Genomic DNA, 23,932 nt, shown 5'->3' with positions numbered 1-23,932 from the left:
GTACCTAAGCAGCAAGACAAAACCCCTTTTATTCTTCCCTCTCCTTTTCTCAAGCAGAAGGAAGGAATCTCTTCTCATAGCCACCACTTCTGTGAATATGCTGGGTCACACCTAAAGCTAGCATGTCTCAGAGTCTTAACCAAGCCCATGGTGTATACTACCTGGTTACTGCTGCTGATTATTCAGGGTTCAAGGACTCTAGTCAGCAGGTGGTGAATCCTGCCAGGAGCAGTTCCTTTTCTGAGAGGCAACAGGTTCCATCCTAGCCCAGGGTTTGTCTAGAAATGTCATCAGGAAGCTAGGTCCCGGAAAGGGGGCCTTGCAACTCTGCCTGCTGCCCTATCTACCATGGCCGAGCTGATACCCTAGTTTTAAAACAAAGTTATCTTTACTCTTCCCTCTCCTCTCCTCAAGTGAAGAAAAAAAAAAAAACCGAGTCTTTTTTGGAACTATGAGCTATGCTGCTTGGGAGTGGGGAAGGGGTGGAACAAGTACTCCCTTAGCTGCTCTGGCAGGTGTCTAACTAGGTTACATGCCCTCCAAATCCACTGGCTCTGAGCACAGCATAGCACTCAGACTTGCCTAGGAACTGCAGGCTTTATGGCCTAGACTGCCTTTCAAATTTATTTAGATCCCCATAGCACTTTACCCCCTGGCAGTGAGGCTTGCCAAAAAGCAAGTTCCAACTGCTGGGATGGGTAATTACCCTCTGTCTAGGCCTGATCTAAATGCTCCCTCTGTGGGCATTGGCTGAGTTCTGCCCAGTGTAGCTTTCCGCCATGACAGCACAGCACTGGGTTCCAATACACAGTTTTACAATTGCTGCACTCTTCCTCCCCTAAGCACACAGATTCTCTTTCCATGCCATGCAGCTGCTGCTGTGGGGTGGGAGAAGGGTGGCGTCAGCAATTCACGGCTGTCTTTCCTACCCTCTTCACTGCTTTTTTCAGCGATATGAAGTTAAAACCAGGTACTGTCATCTCTCAGCTGATGTTTGATTCTTATGAAGGTGCTTTTTTTTGTGTAGATAGTTGTCAGATTTGGTATTCCTGTTGGGGAGGATGATCAATGGAGTCTTCTATTTGGCCATCTTGCTCCACCTCCTCCAGATCTTTTCTGACATCACTGTAGTTTCTCTAACTGCCCCAACCGACAGTAGTCTCTCCCTCTTCCTTTGAAGTGTGTATCAGCTATAGCACTTATTCTGACATATAGAATATACAGCTAATCATCCATAAATATCTCTGTACTCCCCAGGTAGGAAGTGAGTCCCATGAAGAGGCCTGAATTTTCCACCTTTTTCCCTTACCAAGGTATAGAATTTGTCACCTGAGCAACAAAAAATGCATATGGATGATGGCGATGACAAATATTAATAATTGATTTAAGGATAGATGATACACAAAAAGGAAAAAACAAATGGACAAATAGAAAACAAAAGCATGGGGTAACTGATACATACCTTGAAAAATCCTCAACTACATACATGAACAACAACAATATCAATTACAACAACCACAAAACTATGCATGGGAAATAAACACCAAACCAAGAAGACATTGAAAATCTGGATTACTTAATGACATTTTCTCCTTTCTTCCATGTATCCCTGTTCCCTCCCTGCTCTGTAACCAAGTTTCACACATGGTTAAGAGAAATTACCTATGCTTTCTCAATTTTTCCATTAGGAACTTGTGATACCCTTATAATAAAATACTTATGTTATTTCATTTGACTTACAAGAGTAATTACATGGACATTGTAAAAACCAGAAAATACAGTACTTGGAGCATAAGGTAAGAACTTTTTTTTTTCTTTTAACTAGGAAATTTATTTGACAAAATCTTAATGACAGATTTGAAGGTTTTAAATAAAAAAAAAACTATCTCTGTGATGTAGTCAAAAGTGTCTTTGAATATCAGTCAGGATACCTGGATGATGGCTCAAACTCTACCACTAAGTAGTTTTGTGGAAAGTTATTTAACATTTCCTGGGTTTTTGTTTTACAGCTTTATTGTGGTATAATTGACAAGTAAAATTACATACATAACTTGATGATTTGACATATGCATACATTGTGAAATAATCACCACAACCGAGGTAATTAACATATTTGTCATCTCACATAGTTACCATTTTCTTTTATTTTTTTCTGGTGAGAACACAACATTTAATTTCTTAGCAAATTTCAAATATACAATGCAGTATTGTTAATTTCAGTCACCATGCTGTCTGTGGATCTCCAGAACTTAGCGATCTTGGATAACAGAACCTTTGTACCCTTTAACTAACATCTCAACAATGTTTTCCTTGTCCCAAGCTCCTGGCAACCATCATTCTACTCTGTGCTTCTGTAAGTTTTACTATTTCAGATTTCATGTATAAGTGAGATCAGACAGTACAGGTATACTTTGAAGATATTGTGAATTCAGTTCACACCACTAGAATAAGGAAAATATTCCAATAAGTTTGTTTGTTTCCCAGTGCATATAAAAGTTATGTTTACATTACACTGTGGTCATATTAAATGTACAATAGCATGTCTAAAAAGTAATGTACACACCTTAATTTAAAAGTACTTTATTGCTAAAAAAGTGCTAATGAACATCTGAGCATTCAGTGAGTAATCTTTTTGTTAGTGGAGGGTCTTGCTTTGATGTTGATGGCTGCTGGCTGACCAGAATGGTGGTTGCTGAAGGATGGGGTGGCTGTGGCAATTTCTTAAAATAAGATGACAATGAAATTTGTCATATCAGTTGACTGTTCCTTTCATGAAAGTGTTCTCTATAGCAAGCAATGCTATTTGATAGCATTTTACTCACAATAGAACTTCTTTGAAAATTGGAGTCAATCCTCTCAAACTGTACCACTGCTTGTTCAACTAAGCTTATGGAATATTCTGAATCATTTGTTGTCATTTCAAGAATATTCACAGCATCTTTACCGGGAGTAGATTCCATCTTAAGAAACTGCTTTATTTGCTCATTCATAAGAAACAACTCCTTATCTGTTCATGTCTGACCATGAGTTGCATCAATTCTGTTACAACTTCTGCCTCCACTATTAATTCTAGTTTTCTTTGCTATTTCTACTGTATCCATAGTTACTTCCTCCAATGAAGTCTTGAACCCCTCAAAGTCATCCATGAGGGCTGGAATCAACTTCTTTCAAAATCCTGCTAATGTTGATATTTGACATCCTCCCATAAATCACAAATGTTCTTAATGGCATCTAGAATGGTGAGTTGTTTTTTTTTTTAAGAAGGTTTTAAGTTTATTTTGCCCACATCCATCATAAAACCACTATGTATGGCAGCTGTAGCCTTATGAAATGTATTTCTTTTTTTTTTTTTTTTTTTTTTGAGACGGAGTCGCGCTCTGTCACCCAGGCTGGAGTGCAGTGGCACGATCTCCGCTCACTGCAAGCTCTGCCTCCCGGGTTCACGCTATTCTCCTGCCTCAGCCTCTCCAAGTAGCTGGGACTACAGGCGCCCGCCACCACGCCCGGCTAAATTTTTTTGTATTTTTAGTAGAGACGAGGTTTCACCGTGGTCTCGATCTCCTGACCTCATGATCCGCCCGCCTCGGCCTCCCAAAGTGCTGGGATTACAAGCGTGAGCCACCACGCCCGGCCTGTATTTCTTAAATAATAAGACTTGAAATTGAAAATTACTCCTTAATCCGTGGGTTGTGGAATGGATGTTGTATTAGCAGGCATGAAAACAACATTAATCCCCTTGTACATTTCTTTTTTCTTTTTTATTTTTTTTAAATTTTATTATTATACTTTAGGTTTTAGGGTACATGTGCACAATGTGCAGTTTTGTTACATATGTATCCATGTGCCATGTTGGTGTGCTGCACCCATTAACTCATCATTTAGCATTAGGTATATCTCCTAATGCTGTCCCTCCCCCCTCCCCCCACCCCACAACAGTCCCCGGAGTGTGATGTTCCCCTTCCTGTGTCCATGAGTTCTCATTGTTCAATTCCCACCTATGAGTGAGAACGTGCGGTGTTTGGTTTTTTGTCCTTGCGATAGTTTACTGAGAATGATGTTTTCCAGTTTCATCCATGTCCCTACAAAGGACATGAACTCATCATTTTTTATGGCTGCATAGTATTCCATGGTGTATGTGCCACATTTTCTTAATCCAGTCTATCGTTGTTGGACATTTGGGTTGGTTCCAAGACTTTGCTATTATGAATAGTGCTGCAATAAACATACATGTGCATGTGTCTTTATAGCAGCATGATTTATAGTCCTTTGGGTATATACCCAGTAATGGGATGGCTGGGTCAAATGGTATTTCTAGTTCTAGATCCCTGAGGAATCGCCACACTGACTTCCACAATGGTTGAACTAGTTTACAGTCCCACCAACAGTGTAAAAGTGTTCCTATTTCTCCACATCCTCTCCAGCACCTGTTGTTTCCTGACTTTTGAATGATGGCCATTCTAACTGGTGTGAGATGGTATCTCATTGTGGTTTTGATTTGTATTTCTCTGATGGCCAGTGATGATGAGCATTTTTTCATGTGTTTTTTGGCTGCATAAATGTCTTCTTTTGAGAAGTGTCTGTTCATGTCCTTTGCCCACTTTTTGATGGGGTTGTTTGTTTTTTTCTTGTAAATTTGTTTGAGTTCATTGTAGATCCTGGATATTAGCCCTTTGTCAGATGAGTAGGTTGCAAAAATTTTCTCCCATTCTGTAGGTTGCCTGTTCACTCTGATGGTAGTTTCTTTTGCTGTGCAGAAGCTCTTTAGTTTAATTAGATCCCATTTGTCAATTTTGGCTTTTATTGCCATTGCTTTTGGTGTTTTAGACATGAAGTCCTTGCCCACGCCTATGTCCTGAATGGTATTGCCTAGGTTTTCTTCTAGGGCTTTTATGTTTTTAGGTCTAACATTTAAGTCTTTAATCCATCTTGAATTAATTTTTGTATAAGGTGTAAGGAAGGGATCCAGTTTCAGCTTTCTACATATGGCTTGCCAGTTTTCCCAGCACCATTTATTAAATGGGGAATCCTTTCCCCATTGCTTGTTTTTGTCAGGTTTGTCAAAGATCAGATAGTTGTAGATATGTGGGTGGCATTATTTCTGAGGGCTCTGTTCTGTTCCATTGATCTATGTCTCTGTTGTGGTACCAGTACCATGCTGTTTTGGTTACTGTAGCCTTGTAGTATAGTTTGAAGTCAGGTAGCGTGATGCCTCCAGCTTTGTTCTTTTGGCTTAGGATTGACTTGGTGATGTGGGCTCTTTTTTGGTTCCATATGAACTTTAAAGTAGTTATTTCCAAATCTGTGAAGAAAGTCATTGGTAGCTTGATGGGAATGGCATTGAATCTATAAATAACCTTGGGCAGTATGGCCATTCTCACGATATTGATTCTTCCAACCCATGAGCATGGAATGTTCTTCCATTCGTTTGTATCTTCTTTTATTTCATTGAGCAGTGGTTTGTAGTTCTCCTTGAAGAGGTCCTTCCCATCCCTTGTAAGTTGGATTCCTAGGTATTTTATTCTCTTTGAAGCAATTGTGAATGGGAGTTCACTCATGATTTGGCTCTCTGTTTGTCTGTGATTGGTGTACAAGAATGCTTGTGATTTTTGTACATTGATTTTGTATCCTGAGACTTTGCTGAAGTTGCTAATCAGCTTAAGGAGATTTTGGGCTGAGACAATGGGGTTTTCTAGATATACAATCATGTCATCTGCAAACAGGGATGATTTGACTTCTTCTTTTCCTAATTGAATACCCTTTATTTCCTTCTCCTGCCTGATTGCCCTGGCCAGAACTTCCAGCACTATGTTGAGTAGGAGTGTTGAGAGAGGGCATCCCTGTCTTGTGCCAGTTTTCAAAGGGAATGCTTCCAGTTTTTGCCCATTCGGTATGATATTGGCTGTGGGTTTGTCATAGGTAGCTCTTGTTATTTCGAGATACATCCCATCAATACCTAATTTATTTAGAGTTTTTAGCATGAAGGGTTGTTGAATTTTGTCAAAGGCCTTTTCTGCATCTATTGAGATAATCATGTGATTTTTGTCTTTGGTTCTGTTTATATGCTGGATTACATTTATTGATTTGCATATGTTGAACCAGCCTTGCATCCCAGGGATGAAACCCACTTGATCATGGTGTATAAGCTTTTTGATGTGCTGCTGGATTCGGTTTGCCAGTATTTTATTGAGGATTTTTGCATCAATGTTCATCAAGGATATTGGTCTGAAATTCTCTTTTTTGGTTATGTCTCTGCCAGGCTTTGGTATCAGGACGATGCTGGCCTCATAAAATGTGTTAGGGAGGATTCCCTCTTTTTCTATTGATTGGAATAGTTTCAGAAGTAATGGTACCAGTTCCTCCTTGTACCTCTGGTAGAATTCGGCTGTGAATCCATCAGGTCCTGGACTCTTTTTGGTTGGTAAGCTATTGATTATTGCCACAATTTCAGAACCTGTTATTGGTCTATTCAGAGATTCAACTTCTTCCTGGTTTAGTCTTGGGAGGGTGTATTTGTCAAGGAATTTATCCATTTCTTCCAGATTTTCTAGTTTATTTGCGTAGAGGTGTTTGTAGTATTCTTAGAGCTCTTGGGTGACCAAGTGCATTGTCAATGAATGGTAATATTTTGAAATATGTCTTTTTTTCTAAGGAATAAGTCTAAGAAGTTGGCTTTAAAACATTCAGCAAACCGTGTTGTAAACAGATGTGCTGTCATCCAGGCTTTGTTGTTCCATTTAGAGCACAGGCAGAGTAGATTTAGGATAATTCTTAAGGACCCTAGGGTTTTGGGATAGTAAATTAGTATTGGTTTCAACTTAAAAGTCACCAGCTGCATTGGCCCCTATTAAGAGAGTCAGCCTGTCCTTTGAAGCTTTGAAGACCACCATTTACTTCTCTTCTCTAGCTATAAAAGTCCTAGATGGCATCTTCTTACAAAAGAAGGCTATTTTGTCTACATTGAAAACGTGTTGTTTAGTGTTGTCAATAATTATCTTAGCTAGATCTTTTGGATAAGTTGCTGCAGCTTCTATTTAGCACTTACTGCTTCACCTTGCACTTTTATGTTATGGAGATGGCTTCTTTCCTTAAAACTCATGCATCAACTTCTGCTAGCTTTAAACTTTTCATCTGTAGTTTTCCCACCTCTCTCAGCCTTTTGAATTGAAAAGAGTTATGGCCTTGCTCTGGATTATGATTTTTATTAAGGGAATGTTGTGGCTGGTTTGATCTTCTATCCAGACCTCTAAAACTTTTTCGCTATCAGCAATAAGGCTCTTTTGCTTTCTTATCATTTATGTGTTCACTAGATAAGCACTTTTAATTTCCTTCAGGAACTTTTCCTTTGCATTCACAACTTGGCTGTTTGGCAAAAGTGGCCTAGCTTTTGGCCTGTCTAGGCTTTTGACATCCCTTCTTCACTAAGCTTAATAGTTTCTAGCTTTTGATTTAAAGTGAGAGATATGTGACTCTTCCTTTCACTGAGAGGCCTTTATAGGGTTATTAATTAGGCTGATTTCAATATTGTTGTATCTCAGGGAATAGAAAGGCCCGAGGAAAGAGAGAGAGATGAGGGAATAGCTGGTCGGTAGAGCATTGAGAACACACACAACATTTAACAATTAAATTTGCCATCTTATATGGGTACAGATTGTGGCACCCAAAACAATGATAGTAGTAACGTCAAAGATCACTGATGATAGATCACCATAACAGATGTAATAATAATGAAAGTTTAAATTGTTGTGAGAATTACCAAAATATGACACAGAGACATGAAGTGAGTGTGTGCTATTGGAAAAACGGCACCAATTGACTTGCTGCATGCAGGGTTGTCACAACTTTTCAGTTTATAAAAAATGCAATAAGTGTGAAGTGCAATAAAGCAAAATACATTAAGATGCGGTATGCCTGTATTTGTTCTTCTGTTTCTAGCTTTTTTCACTTAGCATAGTGTCCTCCAGGTTCATCTGTGTCATTGCAAATGGTGGAATTTTCTTCTGTTTAAGGGATAAATAATATTCTATTGTATATATACCACATTTTTAAAAACCCATTCATCCATTGAGAGACACTCAGATTGCTTCCACATCTTGGCTATTGTGAATAGTGCTGCAATAAACACAGGACTTCAGATATCTCTTCAAGATGCTGATTTCATCTCCTTTGGGTATATACCCAGTAGTGGGATTGCTGGGTTACATGGTAGTTCTATTATTAACTTGCTGAAGAACCTCCATATCATTTTCCATAGTGGCTGTACTAATTTACATTCCCACCAACAGTGTACAAGAGTTCCCACATCCTTGCCAATACTTGTTATCTCTTGTCCTTTTGATGGATAGCAACAGGTGTGAGGTGATAGAACATTTATATTCCCAAAATGCATTTCATTTTACCTGTGATGAAAAGCTGAGGGCATCTCCTGCATTAACTTTCTGTGATCTGACAAATTTAAGAACTTAACTGTTATAGAATTTCGTAGGATCTTGGATCTGCCCTTTTTACAACACTCTTCCTTCAAAAATGAATGGAATAAAAAAGAAGTGAGAAAATATGCCTATTTATAAAAATATATTAGATGTTATGAGATAAAGAGACATGTAATAATGGCTTTTCTCACCCGAAGAAGATGAACAAATTTGTACAGAAACAAATAGATTTTGACTTATTAACTTATTTCTTGAAAGACCATCAGGTTAGATATTTTTCTCCATCCCATCATGCAAGGTTAGCTTTATGTGGGAAGCTCTTCCAGAGTCTGGTTCACTGTAGTTTTCAAGGGCGAAGATAAATGTTTATGTAACTCCACCTATAGAATAGTTAGTTTTGAGTCCAATTAAGTCAGATGCTTCACGAAGTCTATTTTTTCCCCCTTTCCTTTGAAATGAGATAATGGATGTGGAAGTTTTTAACACAGTGCTTGCAACATAGCGGGTGCTCAAAAAACATTTTCTTTTTTCCTTCCCTCCTTCATTTAATTTGCAGTATTTTAGATTTAAATTGCCATAAAATGAGAGTTCATAATATACCATTTTAGAAATCATCATAGTTCATCAATTCTTCGAAGCATATTTTTAAAATTTTGCTGAAATTGTGAAATCATTTTTAACTGCCGCTGGCCAGGCAGCTGTCATGATCTGGTTGCTAATGCCTGTAAGTGTACATCAAAACTCCCAGAGTCGGTGTCACCAGATTGGAAAAAAGTCTCAGAGACAAAAGTTCAGCATGCTTTCAAAAAAAAAATGCTACATCATCAACACAAAGGATGGCTGTGTGGAAAGACATGGACATTAATAATACTCAGTAAAACATTCATAATTTCAAATTCTGAATGTAAACAAATTTGGGAATACTTTAACCAATTTATTTCTGTCATATTTTCCTTTTGTATATGTACGAGAGTGAAATTGGAGGGAGGCAGTGTGAGTTTAAAACGATTCTTTTGATTAATTGAAAATAAAAAAACAAGGGATAAGAAAGCATTATGTCATGACCACATTTTTTATTTTAGTGGTATATAAAACAAACGTGTATTCGGGTTGACATTATTTTACAGTAGTTGAAATACAATAATTCCACTTACTTTTGAAAACAAATTATCTGTGAGTTAAGGTCTTTAGATAAATCTCTTATCCAAAGACCAAATGGCCAATATTTATTTATGCCATCTTGTTCTAACATAAGACAATGGCAAAAATTATACCAATGACCAATAATTTAGGAAAAACTAATGACAGTTGTAAAAAATAAACTGACCATGTGTCCCTGCCTCCTCTCAGTGCTATGTCCAGGTTCCAGACAAGCTTATGAGAAATTAACTACCATGAAGAGGCCTGAACAAAATAATCTGAATTGTGAATTTCTTTTTTTGGTGGGTCTCACTTTGTCACTGGGTTGAGTGCAGTGGCGTGACCTTGGCTCACTGCAACCTTCGCCTCACAGGCTCAAGTGATCCTCCCACCTCAGCCTCCTGGGTGCCTGGGACCACAAGTAGGGGCCATCATGCCCAGCTAATTTTTTGTACTTTTTGATAGAGACAGGGTTTCACCATGTTGCCCAGGCTGGTCTTGAACTCCTGAGCTCAGTCAATCCACTTGCCTTGGACTCCCAAAGTGTTGCGATTATAGGCATGAGCCGCCGCACCCTGCCTGAATTTCCTATTTTTCACACTTGCTTCCTGTAACACTATGGCACCTTGCCTTGAGCATATAAAGTGTTGTATAAATATCAGAGGTCTGCTATATCAGAGTGTTCAAATTCAGGAAATAATCATCAGTGGCTATAGATATAGTTTAAATGTTAATTGGAAAGCACACCTATCCTTTGATTAATTATGCTATGGTCCTGGACATGTGGCCAGTAGTGTGAGAAAATCTGTATTAAGCCTGCCTTCAGAGTTTCTCAGTGGAGGTTCTCTGGTGAGCCTGTTTTTCCAGGGAAGTAGGAGGGTAGACATCTGGAAGTTTGTTCTATTCAGCAGAGCCTTGAGTATTTCCAATATGGCCTCTCCATTTTACTTTGCCTGTTACTCAAAATGCTGTGCTCATGCAAATGTGGGCCTATACTAATTTTTATAGCTGGTTCAATTTCTCAGAATATAATAAATTGCTCTTTAAACCCACGTTTTAAGAATTTCTGATGAATAGCAAACTTGCATCCTAGAAATTCTTTTAATCACAAATGATAGGCACAAAAAGTGGCTTGCCATCTGTATACTCACATGTTTAAAATTCTTCTAATATTAGCATTCTTTTCTGTTTTGGATAAACCCAATTTTGCCTGGCTGCATAATTGAGTGTTTTCTGTCCCCTGTTGGCTGTGGTTTCCAATGGAATATAAACCATAAGTTTCTGAGTGGACCCAGTAAAAAATGTTTGGTTCTGACTTTACTGGCAACAAATTGAATCAATCAATAGCTTGCCAGGTGATAGGAAAAAAATTTTTTTGACCAACAGGAATAAATTATCATGAAGTATTTGAAAATGTTGGTAAAAGACATACTCAAAAGCATAGGTGATTTGGTTGATCTAGAATCTTTAGTCTTTTTAAATGGAAATTATTTCTATCACTTATAAAAATATCGGGGTTTCTTTTAAACTGTACTCATAAAGTGACATGATTTAAAGCCCCTCTCATAAGGAATTTCTTGCAGTGGGGATCACTATGCACAGTGGGTAAGAACCAAGTCTCTGGAGGTGGGCTGCCTCAAGTTAAATTGTAGTGTGCCTGTGTCACTTTAGGCAAGTTATTTAACTTCTCTGAGTCTCATGTTTCTTCATTTGTAGAATGGAGTTGATAACGATAGCATCTTTCCCGGAGAACCACGTTCTTGCACCATTTTATCTCTCTGAGGATGTGAGGCTTAGGGAGGTTAAGCATCCTGCTAAATGGCACACGGGAAGGAGGGGCAGAGTAGAGCTGGGATTCACACCCAACTCCAACTGACTCCACACCCTAAAGTCTTTTGAGTTACCATGAAGACTCTAAGATGAGCATGAGGAGACAGGGCATTGGCATAGGAGTTATGTAGCCTGTGATCTGTTCCTAACCAGTTCTGTCACCATGACCCAATATGGGAGACATTAATGCCAAAGAATTCCACATGTTACATAACAAATAGGGACCAGCTGAGACTCAGGCAAAATGTAGGAGTAAGTCATTATTTGGCCCCGTGCAATGTTGCAACCTCCGTATCTTTAAAAAAACAAACAAACAAACAAACAAACAAACAAAAACTACCCCAGGGCATCCACAAAACAAGAGGAAATCAGTTTCACAAAGTAATAAAGCCTCTATATGGTGACTCTTGATAAAAGAAGCGATTTTCAAGCACTTTATTATTAAATAATGACAACTATCATTATCATTCACGCTATACATCGTATATACAATGCGCTCCAAAAAAGAGCTCCAGGCTGGGCACAGTGACTCATGCCTATAATCCCAGTATTGTGGGAGGCCAAGGGGGGCAGATCAGGTCAGGAGTTTGAGACCAGCCTGGCCGACATGGTGAAACCCTGTCTCTACTAAAAATACAAGGTGTGGTGGTACACACCTGTAATCCCAGCAACTCAGGAGGCTGAGGCAGGAGAATTGCTTGAACCCAGGAGGCAGAGGTTGCAGTGAGCCAACAGCCTGGGTGGCAGAGTGAGACGCCATCTGGAAAAAAAAAAAAAAAAAAAGCTCCAAATACAACTTTGTATATAGGTTGCATAGTGTGGAATAATAATGATAGTTATCATGATCTAATAACTTTTAGAGGTACCTTCTTCAGTGAGCTCCAATAGTTTCTTTTTTTTTTTTTTTTTTTTTTTTTTTTGAGATGGAGTCTCGCTCTGTCGCCCAGGCTGGAGTGCAGTGGCGTGATCTCGGCTCACTGCAAGCTCCGCCTCCCGGGTTCACGCCATTCTCCTGCCTCAGCCTCTCCGAGTAGCTGGGACTACAGGCGCCCGCCACCGCGCCCGGCTAATTTTTTGTATTTTTTAGTAGAGACGGGGTTTCACCGTGGTCTCGATCTCCTGACCTCGTGATCCGCCCGCCTCAGCCTCCCAAAGTGCTGGGGTTACAAGCGTGAGCCACCGCGCCCGGCCTGCTCCAATAGTTTCTTGCGAGCAATGATATAAGAATTAAAGTAAAAACAAACTATGTCTATATCTGTATTAATTTGTTATGGCTGCTATAACAAAGAACCACAGACTGGGTGGCTTAAACAACAGAAAATTATTTCCTCGCAATTCTGGAGGCTAGAAGTCCAAGATCAAGGTACTTGCAGCATTGGTTTTCTCTGAGGCTTTTGTCCTTGGCTTATAGACAGTCGTCTTCTCCTGGGCTTTCCCATCGTCTTCACATATCTGTGTCCTAATCTCTTTCTATATGGACACCAGTCATATTGGGTTAGAGCCCACCCATACGACCTCACTTTACCTCAGTTACCTCTTTAATGTCCTATCTTAAAGTATAATCACATTCTGAGGTACTAGGGGTTAGGGCTTCAACACATGAATTTGGAGGGAACACAAGCCAGTTGAAAACAATATCTATATCTATATTTACACCCACATCTATATCTATGTTTGTAGGTCTTACTGAAACCTGAAATGATAGCAGTGAAGACTCTTCCCAATCTTATGATGTGACAATGAAAAGATACATATTCCAAGTCTAATTGGCATGTGGCCTCTTAGCACAAACTTATTAGGAATGAGCATTTTCTCAGCCAAGTGTTATCTAATTTCTGGGCTCCTGAGACCGACTGCTCCATTAATGCTGGGAAGGGGAGCATGGCTGGGGGAAGCCACCAAGCTGCTGGCTGGCAGTCAGAATGCCCATGTGGTGTCAGATCTGAAAAGGTGCACTGTGGGCAGCCAGAAAGAGACTGGCACTGTGAGCATCCTCTGGCCTCAGGTCTTTGATTTTCTTTGAGGCATGTCCTAAAGGCTGGGACACTCATCTACACACAAGAGGTGCAGACATGAATGTGGGGCAATTATCCACTCCTTTCAAGTGAGCTGGCTGTGCTTAAACTAGAACGTGCAGGATTTTCTTTCTTTTTTTAAGGAATCAAGTTATCCAAGAATATGGCATCTTCCCATCCACCTACCTTCCTTCCTTTCTTCCTCCCTCTTCCTTTCTTTGTTTTCTTATCTCCTTCTCTCAATTATTTATAGAGTGAGGGCCTGCTATGCACAAGGCACTCTGCGTGGTCCTATGGGGGATAAAAAGGTGACTAAGAGGCACTCTGCCTTGAATGTTTCATTCTGATAACCTACTCCCTGTTCTGCTGTTGGTTATGCTTTCAGGCATTGCTCTGCTAGTTCTTGGCAAGGCTGAAAGCCACTTCAGCTAACAGCGTCCAGACCTTCCCTACCCTCAAGGTTTTCTGTCCTCCCTGTGGAACTGACAGCACTCCACCTCATCTCTGAGCCACCTACACATCTCCTCAAGCTCAGCCAGTGTCCAAGCTGAAGTTCCTGGCTCCTGACCCCTCTGGACGGGTGATTATCCATTCACTCTGTCTCGCCTCCCAGACTGCCTTATTTTTTTCCTTTTCTGAGCTGTTCCTTCTGATTCCTCCCACTTCTTCCTCTTCTCGTTTTGACTCCTTTCCCAATTCACATTGATCATCTCTGATGAGCCGGCTGAGTGTGAAAAAATAAAGGTTCTAATGATCTGGCTTCCTTTCTGCCCACTGTTGTTTATCCAGGGAGTAAAGACATGCTTCAAGTACTCCTCCCTCAGAGCTGAGAGTACAAGAAGGGGTCCCAGGCTTATTTGTTCCTTTCCCCAACCCTCACTCATTCTAAAGTTACTTCTCAATCACTGAACATTAGTCAATATGTTTATTTTTTAAAGTAAAGAGTGGGAAGGTTGTGGAGAGTGAATGATGAGATTCCATAATCTGATTTAAATCTTATCTGCAGGTTATAAAATGTTAAAATTCATGTTTGTAATAGAATGCAAACAGGCACATATTCTACTTGAAAATTTTATTCCTGCAGTTTAATTTAGTTGGGAATAAATGATCAGACCAGCTATTTTTTTAAATCACATAGAGTGTGTGTCCTGTCCAAACCTGGCAACCCCTGGGATCACTGCCTTCTTCCTCTCCTGCTAATCAAATTCAACCCATTTTTCATGTCCCAGGCAAAGTCCCACTCTTCTAGGAGGGTCGCCTGGGCACCCATGAGCTTCTTGAGGGCCCAGCCTCTGTTTCAGCCATCTTCGTGGCCCAGCAACAAGCAAAGTCAGGGACTTGGTAGAAGTGTGGGGAATGAATAAAAATGAACAACTTTCTCCAGTGTACTTTCTCTAGTGTACTTAGTGTCTGTGCCACTCATTCAGATATGTCATAATATGCCTTCCAACATTGTTAGTCAGACCCTTTAAGGCTGAATATTTTGTCCTTCCCTCTCAGATGGCCTGTTCCTTGAAGAGGGGGACGCTGCTTCCTTTTTTCTCCATATTGATCTTCATTGATTAATACAGTGATGGTATTCAGAAATATTGTTGCGTTAAATACTGGTTCTTTTTGCTTGACAGCAGTGTCTGTTGGCAACTACATTTAGAAAGCTGATTTTGCAGAAGCCATAATTTTATTGCAAGTAAATTTGTGAGAGGGGTTTCGTTTCCATACATTTCAAATTGAAAGTAAATTACCAGCCAGTTGATGCTTAGTTTGGTTCAGTCACGTTTATTGAGCAATTGCTTTGCACCTAACATCAAACCAGAAAATATTCCTGCCTCATGTGGGTTCAGAGTCCCCAGGGATATCTTACTGCCCACCTGACCTGGAGATATTATAGAGTGCTTGTCCTCACAGCCTGCCACAGATGATCAGTGGGCAGTGTATGTGGTTTCAGCCACATGCCTGGACCTTCCTGGGTGGTACTATGGACCTGCTGCACACCTAGTGCATCCCCCTCCTGGGTGGTGCTGGATTGCTGCCCCTCCCCCACCCCAGTCTCTCCTGTGGTAGCCAGAATAAATTTTGTAGTAAGTTAGCAGAGTTGGTTCCAAAAAGTCTGCACTGTGGCATCTCAGGAAACTTCAAACTTATCTGCTTAAGAAATAACTTGCAGAGAGGAAAGGAACTCTGACAAGGCTAATAACAGGGATTTCAAGCTGTGTTTCAGCAAGCTAGTCACAGAGTATTCACGTGTTAATTCACTGGCGTGTTCCGCGGCAGGAGCACCCCCTCTCTGCCTTCCCCCAGTTCCAACTGTTGTGCTGCAGCAGATTTGGTCTGAGTCTGGACAGAGCCCCTTTTTATGGAGCAACCCTCCCGATTTGTTACAGCAAGAGTCTGGTGCAACTGATCCTTGCCTTCCCATCGCACACAAAGGCAAAGAGCTCCTTAAAGGGACCTGCCTGCTCCTCCGTGCAGCTGCAAACCCGTGTCGGTGCAGGCTCAGCAACCCAGGCTTTCGCTCGAGAATGAGTGGGGAGGGGTCTTGAGGAGCCCCCACGTCCTCCCGGAGCGGAGGCGGGAGGGAGCTGACAGCCGGAGTGGATGGAGACCATCAGTCCTCGGGGACCCGCTTGCGATTAGCTGCTTCTTGGGATGCTCCGCGCGCCAGTTGAGCATCCTGCCTGTGGTCCAGGGGATGCTGGCGGCGCATCTTGCGGTAAGCCTGCGCTGATTTGAGCCATCGCCCAGAAGCGAGCCCGCATTCAGACACCGCGGACCGGCTCCGCGAAGGGCTGCGTGCAGTCACCATGAATGCTCAGCTCTAGGCTTCTGTAAAAACCTCCCCCACTGCATGGATTTGGCTGTTTAATCAGCCGCGATTACAGCCCGGGAAGATTTGCAAACCTGATTTTCCCTCCAGCTGCTGTGACAACTTCGGGGCCGTCTGTTTACTTCTCTGGGTCCCCGGGACTCTTTCCTGCATCGCAGCCCCTTGTGCCACTTTGTGGGCTTGGCTGGAAAGTCAGCCGCCAGGACTCCTCTGACGGCATCCCCAGGAAGCGGGGAGCAAGGAGGGCTTAAAAGAAAAGCAGAAATCTCCCCAACTGCTCAACCTCTCGTGACTGCCTGTTTTCTGGGGTTCTGAGAGGGGCCGTGCGCTGCCTGGGGAAGCAATGCAAGTCTCCATAGCCTGCACAGAGCACAATTTGAAGAGTCGGAATGGTGAGGACCGACTTCTGAGCAAGCAGAGCTCCACCGCCCCCAATGTGGTGAACGCAGCCCGGGCCAAATTCCGCACGGTCGCTATCATCGCGCGCAGCCTGGGGACGTTCACGCCTCAGCATCACATTTCTCTCAAAGAGTCCACCGCAAAGCAGACTGGCATGAAATATAGGTATGCATGTAAGATTCCCTCTGTGCGGGGTATCCAGGTTCTATACAGGTGCAGTGGAGACAGTCCATCGGTTTTGAAGTGACTTACTCATCAGTGGGTTGCTCACTTTAGAATTCTCAGGTGCTTCTAAAATAGCTCCTTAGGGGGATGAATAAACCCAGGGTGGTTGTGTGTGTATAAGATTTTTTAAAATGTGGCCCATTTTGTATACTTCTAAAGTCCTATGAACATCTTAGGAACTGTGTACATTCCAGTCCCCAGAAAAAAACACAACTGCTGGAACTGGTATTTAGATCAGGATAGTTTTTCAATAGCAAATGTGTTTGTTCTATTTTATGATAAAGACAGTAGTTTCTGGGATTATACTATCAGAAATAGTTTCCCACCTAGTACTGCTCTCTTATTTATCTTTTGTTTGTTTTGTTTGAGACAGAGTCTTGCTCTGTTGCCCAGGCTGGAGTGCAGTGGTGTGATTTGGGCTCCATTGCCTGGGAAAGAGCCTCCTGGATTCAAACAATTCTCCTGCCTTAACCTCCTGAGTAGCTGGAATTACAGGCACCTGCCACCACACCTGGCTCATTTTTTACATTTTTAATAGAAAAGAGCTTTCACCATGTTGGCCAGGCTGGTCTTGAACTCCTGACCTCAAGTGATCCGCCTGCCTTGGCCTCCCAAAGTGCTGGGATTACAGGAGTAAACCACCGCACCTGGCCTTATTTATCTTTTGAAAGACCAAGTTAACAAATGCTATACAAAGCTTTTTAAAGAAGCTTTGTTACAGGAAAAACCACCTATAATGGTAAATTAGAATGAATACTGCCATATTTAAGCCTGAATTACTGCTTGAAATAAAATGTAGACCTTGTGAAATGTGGAGAAAATGTAAATTGTTGCAATTCTACTAGTTTCCTCATAAATTTTAAAGCTTCCTCATCCCCTAGGTTGTTTTCCATAGTTGGAATCATCCTGGTAATAGTGGATGCTCTGTCTAATAGGGCATGACTTACATTTGATAAGTAGAAAATTTCATTATTCAATTATGTGACTCCTGCCTCCTCATTACATTTGCTTTGTGCCAAGTCCCTCTGACTTTATTTCTTTAAAACTACTGTGCTTCTAGTTTCTAAAAGTGTTTGTGAATGTAGAGGAGAGAAGCTACCAACACATCTTCCAAAAAACTTTGGTTACTTCAGTTTGCAGATATGATTTTGTTAATTGTCTACATCTAACTATCTCTTGTCTTTGTTAGGAACCAGGTTTTAGGATAGGATGAAGTTAATTAAAATAATGCATAGACAACATGTGTTTCTCATGTGAGGTTGCTGAAATAAGCATTTAAAAATATTTTTATGAAAGTTGCCCTTGAAAAAAGTTTCTTTGCAGAGTTACAGGAAAGTTTCTCATTGCACAAACATCAAGCACTGCTGTTTTGATATATGTTTGAGCCATTAAGAAAAAAAGTCCTTGGGTGGGAAAAAGCAAAACAACCATAACTAAAGCTCTTTACCCCAGCTGCAGTGCAAATGTAAGCGGCCTGACTCAGGTCAACTCATTGAAGCATCAGCTGTGTGAGTGCCTTTGCTTTTCCTGATATCCCTGTGATGGAGAGAGTGGGGCACCACAATGACAGTTCTCTAAATGAGACTGTAGTCTTGAGTCCACTGATGTTTTCTATGGTTGCTGCTCCGGCACACACGCAGCCCCTGCCCTGTGGACACAGTGCTGCTCTGCGTGCACTTCAGCTACTGAGATGGAGATGAGTAGCTGCTTTCCTGGGCAAGGTCACCAGGAACAGGACCCTCCAGGGTTAAGGCAGATCACAGAAGGTGGTTTAAATTGTGGCCTCTAGTACTTTAGCAGCACTATGAACTTTCTTTTTGTAAATTGGAAGAAATAAAAGGTAAGACCACTAATTTCTTGAGGCAGAGTTTCATAGTTGCTTGATGATTGTGTTGGAAGAGTTTGCTTTTATGAAGGCCTTTGGAAGTCAGGAGATTTCCATTAAGGTTTTTCTGGTGGCACAGCTCAACTCCTGTTGAGTGATAACTCTCTGCTTCCCAAAAGCTCAGAGTGTGAGCAAGGTTCACTTGGTCACCTTTCGTTACTGACAACTAAAGACAGTTCTCTAACAAAAAGTTAGCCATCTGGCATCTTCGGTATACGTTGTTTCTCAAGGTAACTAAACAAGATGCCTCTTCTTCGCTTGTGCTTATATTCCAAGCCACTCAATCTGTAACAGTCAGGAGATTTGCCTGTGTGTGTGTGAATGTGACTTACTCTTCTGTTTCAGATTCTGCTCTGAGTGACCTTTATGAAGGAGATTATGAGATTATGCCAAATGTACACCAAGCTTTTTTAGGATTAAAAGGGGGAGGGAGACTAATTATAAACTTTATAAAAAATGATAGAAGTAATTTTATTAGCTAAATTATCCTTTTTTACATTGTTTTAGCTAAAATATGTGCATTTATGGACTATTTGTTAATGATAACAAATAGCAGAAAATACAAAACACCATAGAATAGGGAAGATAATTGGCTTAGGTAAGCAATCTGGAGAATGTCTGAAATAACCAAAATGGAAAGTTAGTAGCTAATTGTGGTCACAATTTCATCCTTGAAAATGGTTTTCATAGGCAGAGCTTTAAAGGGGATCCCTAAATCCAATAGAAGATTTTTAAAAAAGTCTTTTTATGCATTTTTCTGAGGAAAGGGTTTATAGCTTTCACCAGAATTTGAAAACGGTCTGCAACTCAAAAATTGTCAAACAGCAATGTTTTCTAGTGAAGAGGTACTCATTTAGTCAGCATAGTCAATAAATATTTGTTGAGCACCTATTCTATATCAGGAACCTCACTCAACTGGTACACAAAGGTGCAGAAGCCAGGTAAAGTCTGGGGCTTAAGTACAGGTTGAGAAAACAGACCATAAATAAGAAAACAAACAAACAAGCAAACAAACAAATAATTGTCTATTAGAAGATATTCCTATGAAGTTATTTTTTTTTGGAGGGGTGATAGTCATGCTTGGGCCAATTTAGTTGATCCATTTTGAAGTTACCAACTCTGCTTCAGTTCCAGAATTAATGATTGCATCTTGGGGCATGAGTAATTGTCCCTATGTCTGACACCCATTTTGCTATCCTAGAGACTTCTTTAAGGTATATGGTGCTACCTGGCAGCTGAGGACCTACTTGTAACCCTGATAAATAGGTAGAATGCCTTCTACTTATATAATGCCTTATGATTTTTAAAGCCAACTAATATAACAGCCTATGTTTACCACCCATTAATCAATAACTCACGAAACTGAGATTTTAGAAAGAATTAATGTATACTTGTGCAAAACTTCTGAATTCTGCAAGAATAAAATGCTTAAAGCCACTATTATATTCACAACATCATTGTATAAGAATCTTGCATAAAACTGGTTATTGTTTGAAGGCGGAAGATAAAAAAAAATCTACTAGAACATTCTGGCATTCCAAAGCTACTGTCAGCCCAAGAGAACGAGATTCCACCTAATGGTTATACTGAGGACTATCCTGTATGTAAATAACACAGGATTATTCCTTTCCTTAGAGGTGATTTTTCCAATACAGAATATTTGTATATATTTATGGGGTACATGTGATATTATATATTACATGCATAGAATATATAATGATCAAGTCAGGGTATTTAGGGTACCCATTACCATCAGTATTTATCATTTCTATGTGTTGGGAATATTTCAAGTCCTCTCTTCTAGCTATTTTGAAATATACAATACATTATTGTTAATTATAGTCACTCTACTCTGCTATCGAACATTAGAACTTATTTCTTCTATATCACTATATGTTTGTACCCATTAACCAAACTCTCTTCATCCTTTCACTCTTAGAGTTTCATAGCTGTGCTTTGTTAGTGCATGAAAGTTCCTTTGTTCTATTTTTGTGTCTATTTTTAATCTCAGATTTCATTACACTATGTTAGTTTGGTGTACACTCTATAACCATGCATGAAAGATTTACACATGATAGATGTAGGTACATACATGAACCTTTCATCCTAAAAAGAGCCAGTCATTCAAAACAGAAGGTAAGGCACATTGGATTGTTTTTGCTTGTTTGGTTGGTTTGGGTTTTGTTTTTTTAAATATTTTTTTTTAGAATGGTCCAGCTACCAGTGTTTGACATGGTCTCAGAGCTTCTGTCATTCAGAATTGAGCACGTTTGTACTGATAAACTCCCTCCACCTCATTCTGAAATTGTTATTTTAGTTTTAGAACAATTGGAATATGATGGGCCCAATTTCATTGAAAACAGTCTTTAAATTCCACTAAAAACTTCAATGTCCCCCCCCTTTATTTTTTTTTGAGATGGAATCTCGCTCTGTAGCCCAGGCTGGAGTGCAGTGGCACGATTTCGGCTCACTGCAAGCTCTGCCTCCCAGCTTCACGCCATCCTCCTGCCTCAGCCTCCTGAGTAGCTGGGACTACAGGCATCCGCCACCACGCCTGGCTAATTTTTTGTATTTTTAGTAGAGACAGGGTTTCACCGTGTTAGCCAGGGTGGTCTCTATCTCCTGACCTCGTGATCCGCCCGCCTCGGCCTCCCAAAGTGCTGGAATTACAGGCGTGAGCCACTGCGCCCAGCCAACTTTTTCCCCATTTTTAAAGTTAACTACGATTAAAATTGTTTTTGAAATAATTATAAATTCACAGAAGTTTGCAAAGAAAAGAAGTACAGGGAATTTCCATATGCCCTTAATTTCTCCAGTGGTAAATATCTTGCTTAACTACAGCATGATAGCAAAACCAGGAAATTGATGATCCATATGGATTGGTACAATCCATAGGATTTATTCTGATTTTACCAGTTATACATGTATTCATTTTTGTCTGCATGTTATATGCCTGTGTATTTTTATCACTTGTATAGATTTGTGTAACCACCACCACAATGAACAATCAAAATTGTTCCATCATCACAAGGTTCCCTCATGTTATCCATTTCTGACCACATCCACTCCCCCTTCTCCAATTTCTAACCTTGGGTAACCGTTAATCTTCAAGTCATTTCTAAAATTTTATTGTTTCAAGAATATAAATGGCATAATGCAGTATGTATTGAGGTTGGCATTTTTTTTTCCTCTCAGAGGGTTTGTACAAGGAAGTGGTGAGAAAGAATCTTGTAGTGGTAAAAAGAGATTGGAATATGGCTCCATGGAGGGCAAGGGCTATTTAGACACAAGGGAACATCAGCAATGGAGGGACCAGTAAGGATTTTTAAGCAAGATGTCTGCTTACAAAGTTAAGAAAGGATTAATCTGGCAGTTGTTCCAAAAAAATAAATAAATAAAAATAAAAAAATAAAAAACATCTAAGAGTTGTAGCTATGGAATAAGAAAATTTATGTTAAATTGCATGGCACTCTCTACTTTCCTATAGAGAGTCAGGACTATATGCAAAAGACTCAGACCAGATACCAGATGCCTTTCCCATGCCATTCCTTTCAGAGCCTTTTTATTAAAGCACATGTCACAGTCACCATTCTTTACCTCCCACGAATGGTGGGTAGTTTTTGAATTAAAACAATTCAACTGAAAGATCAATCTTGTCAGCCAATTATGTAAAAGGCACTTAGCGCGTGTGTGTGTGCGCACGCATGTGCTCGTGTGCGTGTGTGTGTGCATGCAAGTCTCCGTCTGGGGAAAAGTGGGAGGAAATAGGTGGGCTGAAGAGGAGGAAAAGGAGAGCCAGCTCTGTGGCTGTGTTTCAAACAGAAATATTTGATTTTAGTCCAGAAAAAAAGAGCAGTTTGGTTATTTGAAATGCCAAGTTTCTTGGTTTATTTTTGGGTTTTGTTATTGTTTTTTGATAAAGAATACCGTTGTCATTTCCACTGACACCCATGGGTATGGGCTTTCCTCTCTGCCTCAAAGTAAAATGGTGAGAATGGGGAGGTGGAAGAGCCTTCCTAAAAATTAGTTGCTGATTCAATCTCATAGAGTTTATTCCACCTCTGCAAGGCAGCAGTCAGAAGTCTGGCATCCATGGGATGGTGAGAAAATGGTAGGAGGGGAGGGAGCCTCCTGGAAGTTATTACGCAAACATTGTTCCAGTTCTGTGGTTCTGGAAGTGTGTGTGGGGGCTGTGGGGCTGTGTATGTGCGTGTGTGCGTGCATGCATGTGCGCACGTGCACGTGAAGGAGTCTGAAGAGTTTCCGGAAACGGCTAGTTTTCTAGCTGCAATCTTCAATTTGGTTGTTACACATGGAGTCCTTAATCCCACATCCACTCAATGATCCTCTTTAGAAGTACACTCATTTTAAAGAAATTCTTTTTTAAAAATTCTGCAAACATTTCAATTTATGGTAATTTGAGAAATGTTCTGAAAGGAGAAAAAAATCCCATCACATTCAAAAGGAAAATCAGATTCCTAAATTTCACTCTGATTTTTAAAATTCCTTTCATCAAATCATAGTCTATCTTTAGTATATCAATTTTTGAACAGTACGAGATTTGGATTCAGTGAATTTGATCAAAATATAGGTCTCTTAATTTATTTGAGTATCCTTTAAAAACTTTTTTAGGAGAGAAAAGTCTCTTATGAGAAGAATTCAGAAGCATCAATTCATAACTTTTCTTGAAGAATTTCAAAGCCATTCAGTTAAATAGCTATTAGGCATCATAAGAAGATTTGATATTGCAAGTTAATCATATTGTATGCTTAAAGACATTTTTGTAACCAGTTTTTCACTTTTTTAAGAATTAGAAATAGAGTGATTGAGTCTGAAGAATTCAAGGCAAAAGTCCTTTAAATTTTCATTTCAATATTGAGAATTATTAATACTATGTGATCGCCAGAAATAAGAGAATTAGCAATGGTTGTTGGTGAGGGAACTTAAGACGCCATCTAGTACAGTTACTTTGTTTTATGCAGATCGGCCAGTTCCTTGGTCAGAGTTACCCATGAAGTTGGGCAGAGGGCCAAGGCCAAAGTGAGGTCCTGACTCCAAGGGCAGAGTTCCTTATGCTCCTTTCACTTCCACATTGCAGCTTCTTAGGTAGGCCCCATTTTTCAACACAGGAAAGAAGCACAGCACATGCAACACTTCTAGAAAGGACAATTCCCTTCTCTGCATA

At 40.3% G+C, this 23,932-nt stretch overlaps 1 protein-coding gene across 3 annotated transcripts in view; it reads left to right on the top strand.

The window, feature by feature from the left end:
- LOC116463592 (voltage-gated potassium channel subunit beta-1) overlaps nucleotides 1-23,932 on the top strand; it is a 494,818-nt gene that overhangs the window by 222,194 nt on the left and 248,692 nt on the right. The window contains exon 1 of one of the 3 annotated variants that reach the window (XM_032146780.2): nucleotides 15,661-16,802. The exons of the other annotated variants lie outside the window; for them this stretch is intronic. Within the exon in view, the coding sequence (XP_032002671.1) occupies nucleotides 16,582-16,802 (221 nt within the window). The 5' untranslated portion in view covers nucleotides 15,661-16,581. Of the gene's footprint in view, nucleotides 1-15,660; nucleotides 16,803-23,932 lie in introns of those variants that run through there. 3 annotated transcript variants of the gene reach the window in all.

The sequence above is a fragment of the Hylobates moloch genome, unplaced genomic scaffold, assembly GCF_009828535.3.
Source record: "Hylobates moloch isolate HMO894 unplaced genomic scaffold, HMol_V3 SCAFFOLD_43, whole genome shotgun sequence".
Taxonomy (NCBI): Eukaryota; Metazoa; Chordata; class Mammalia; order Primates; family Hylobatidae; genus Hylobates; species Hylobates moloch.
The sequence above is the reverse complement of the archived record's forward strand: the minus strand, read 5'-3'. Positions and strand labels throughout refer to the sequence as shown.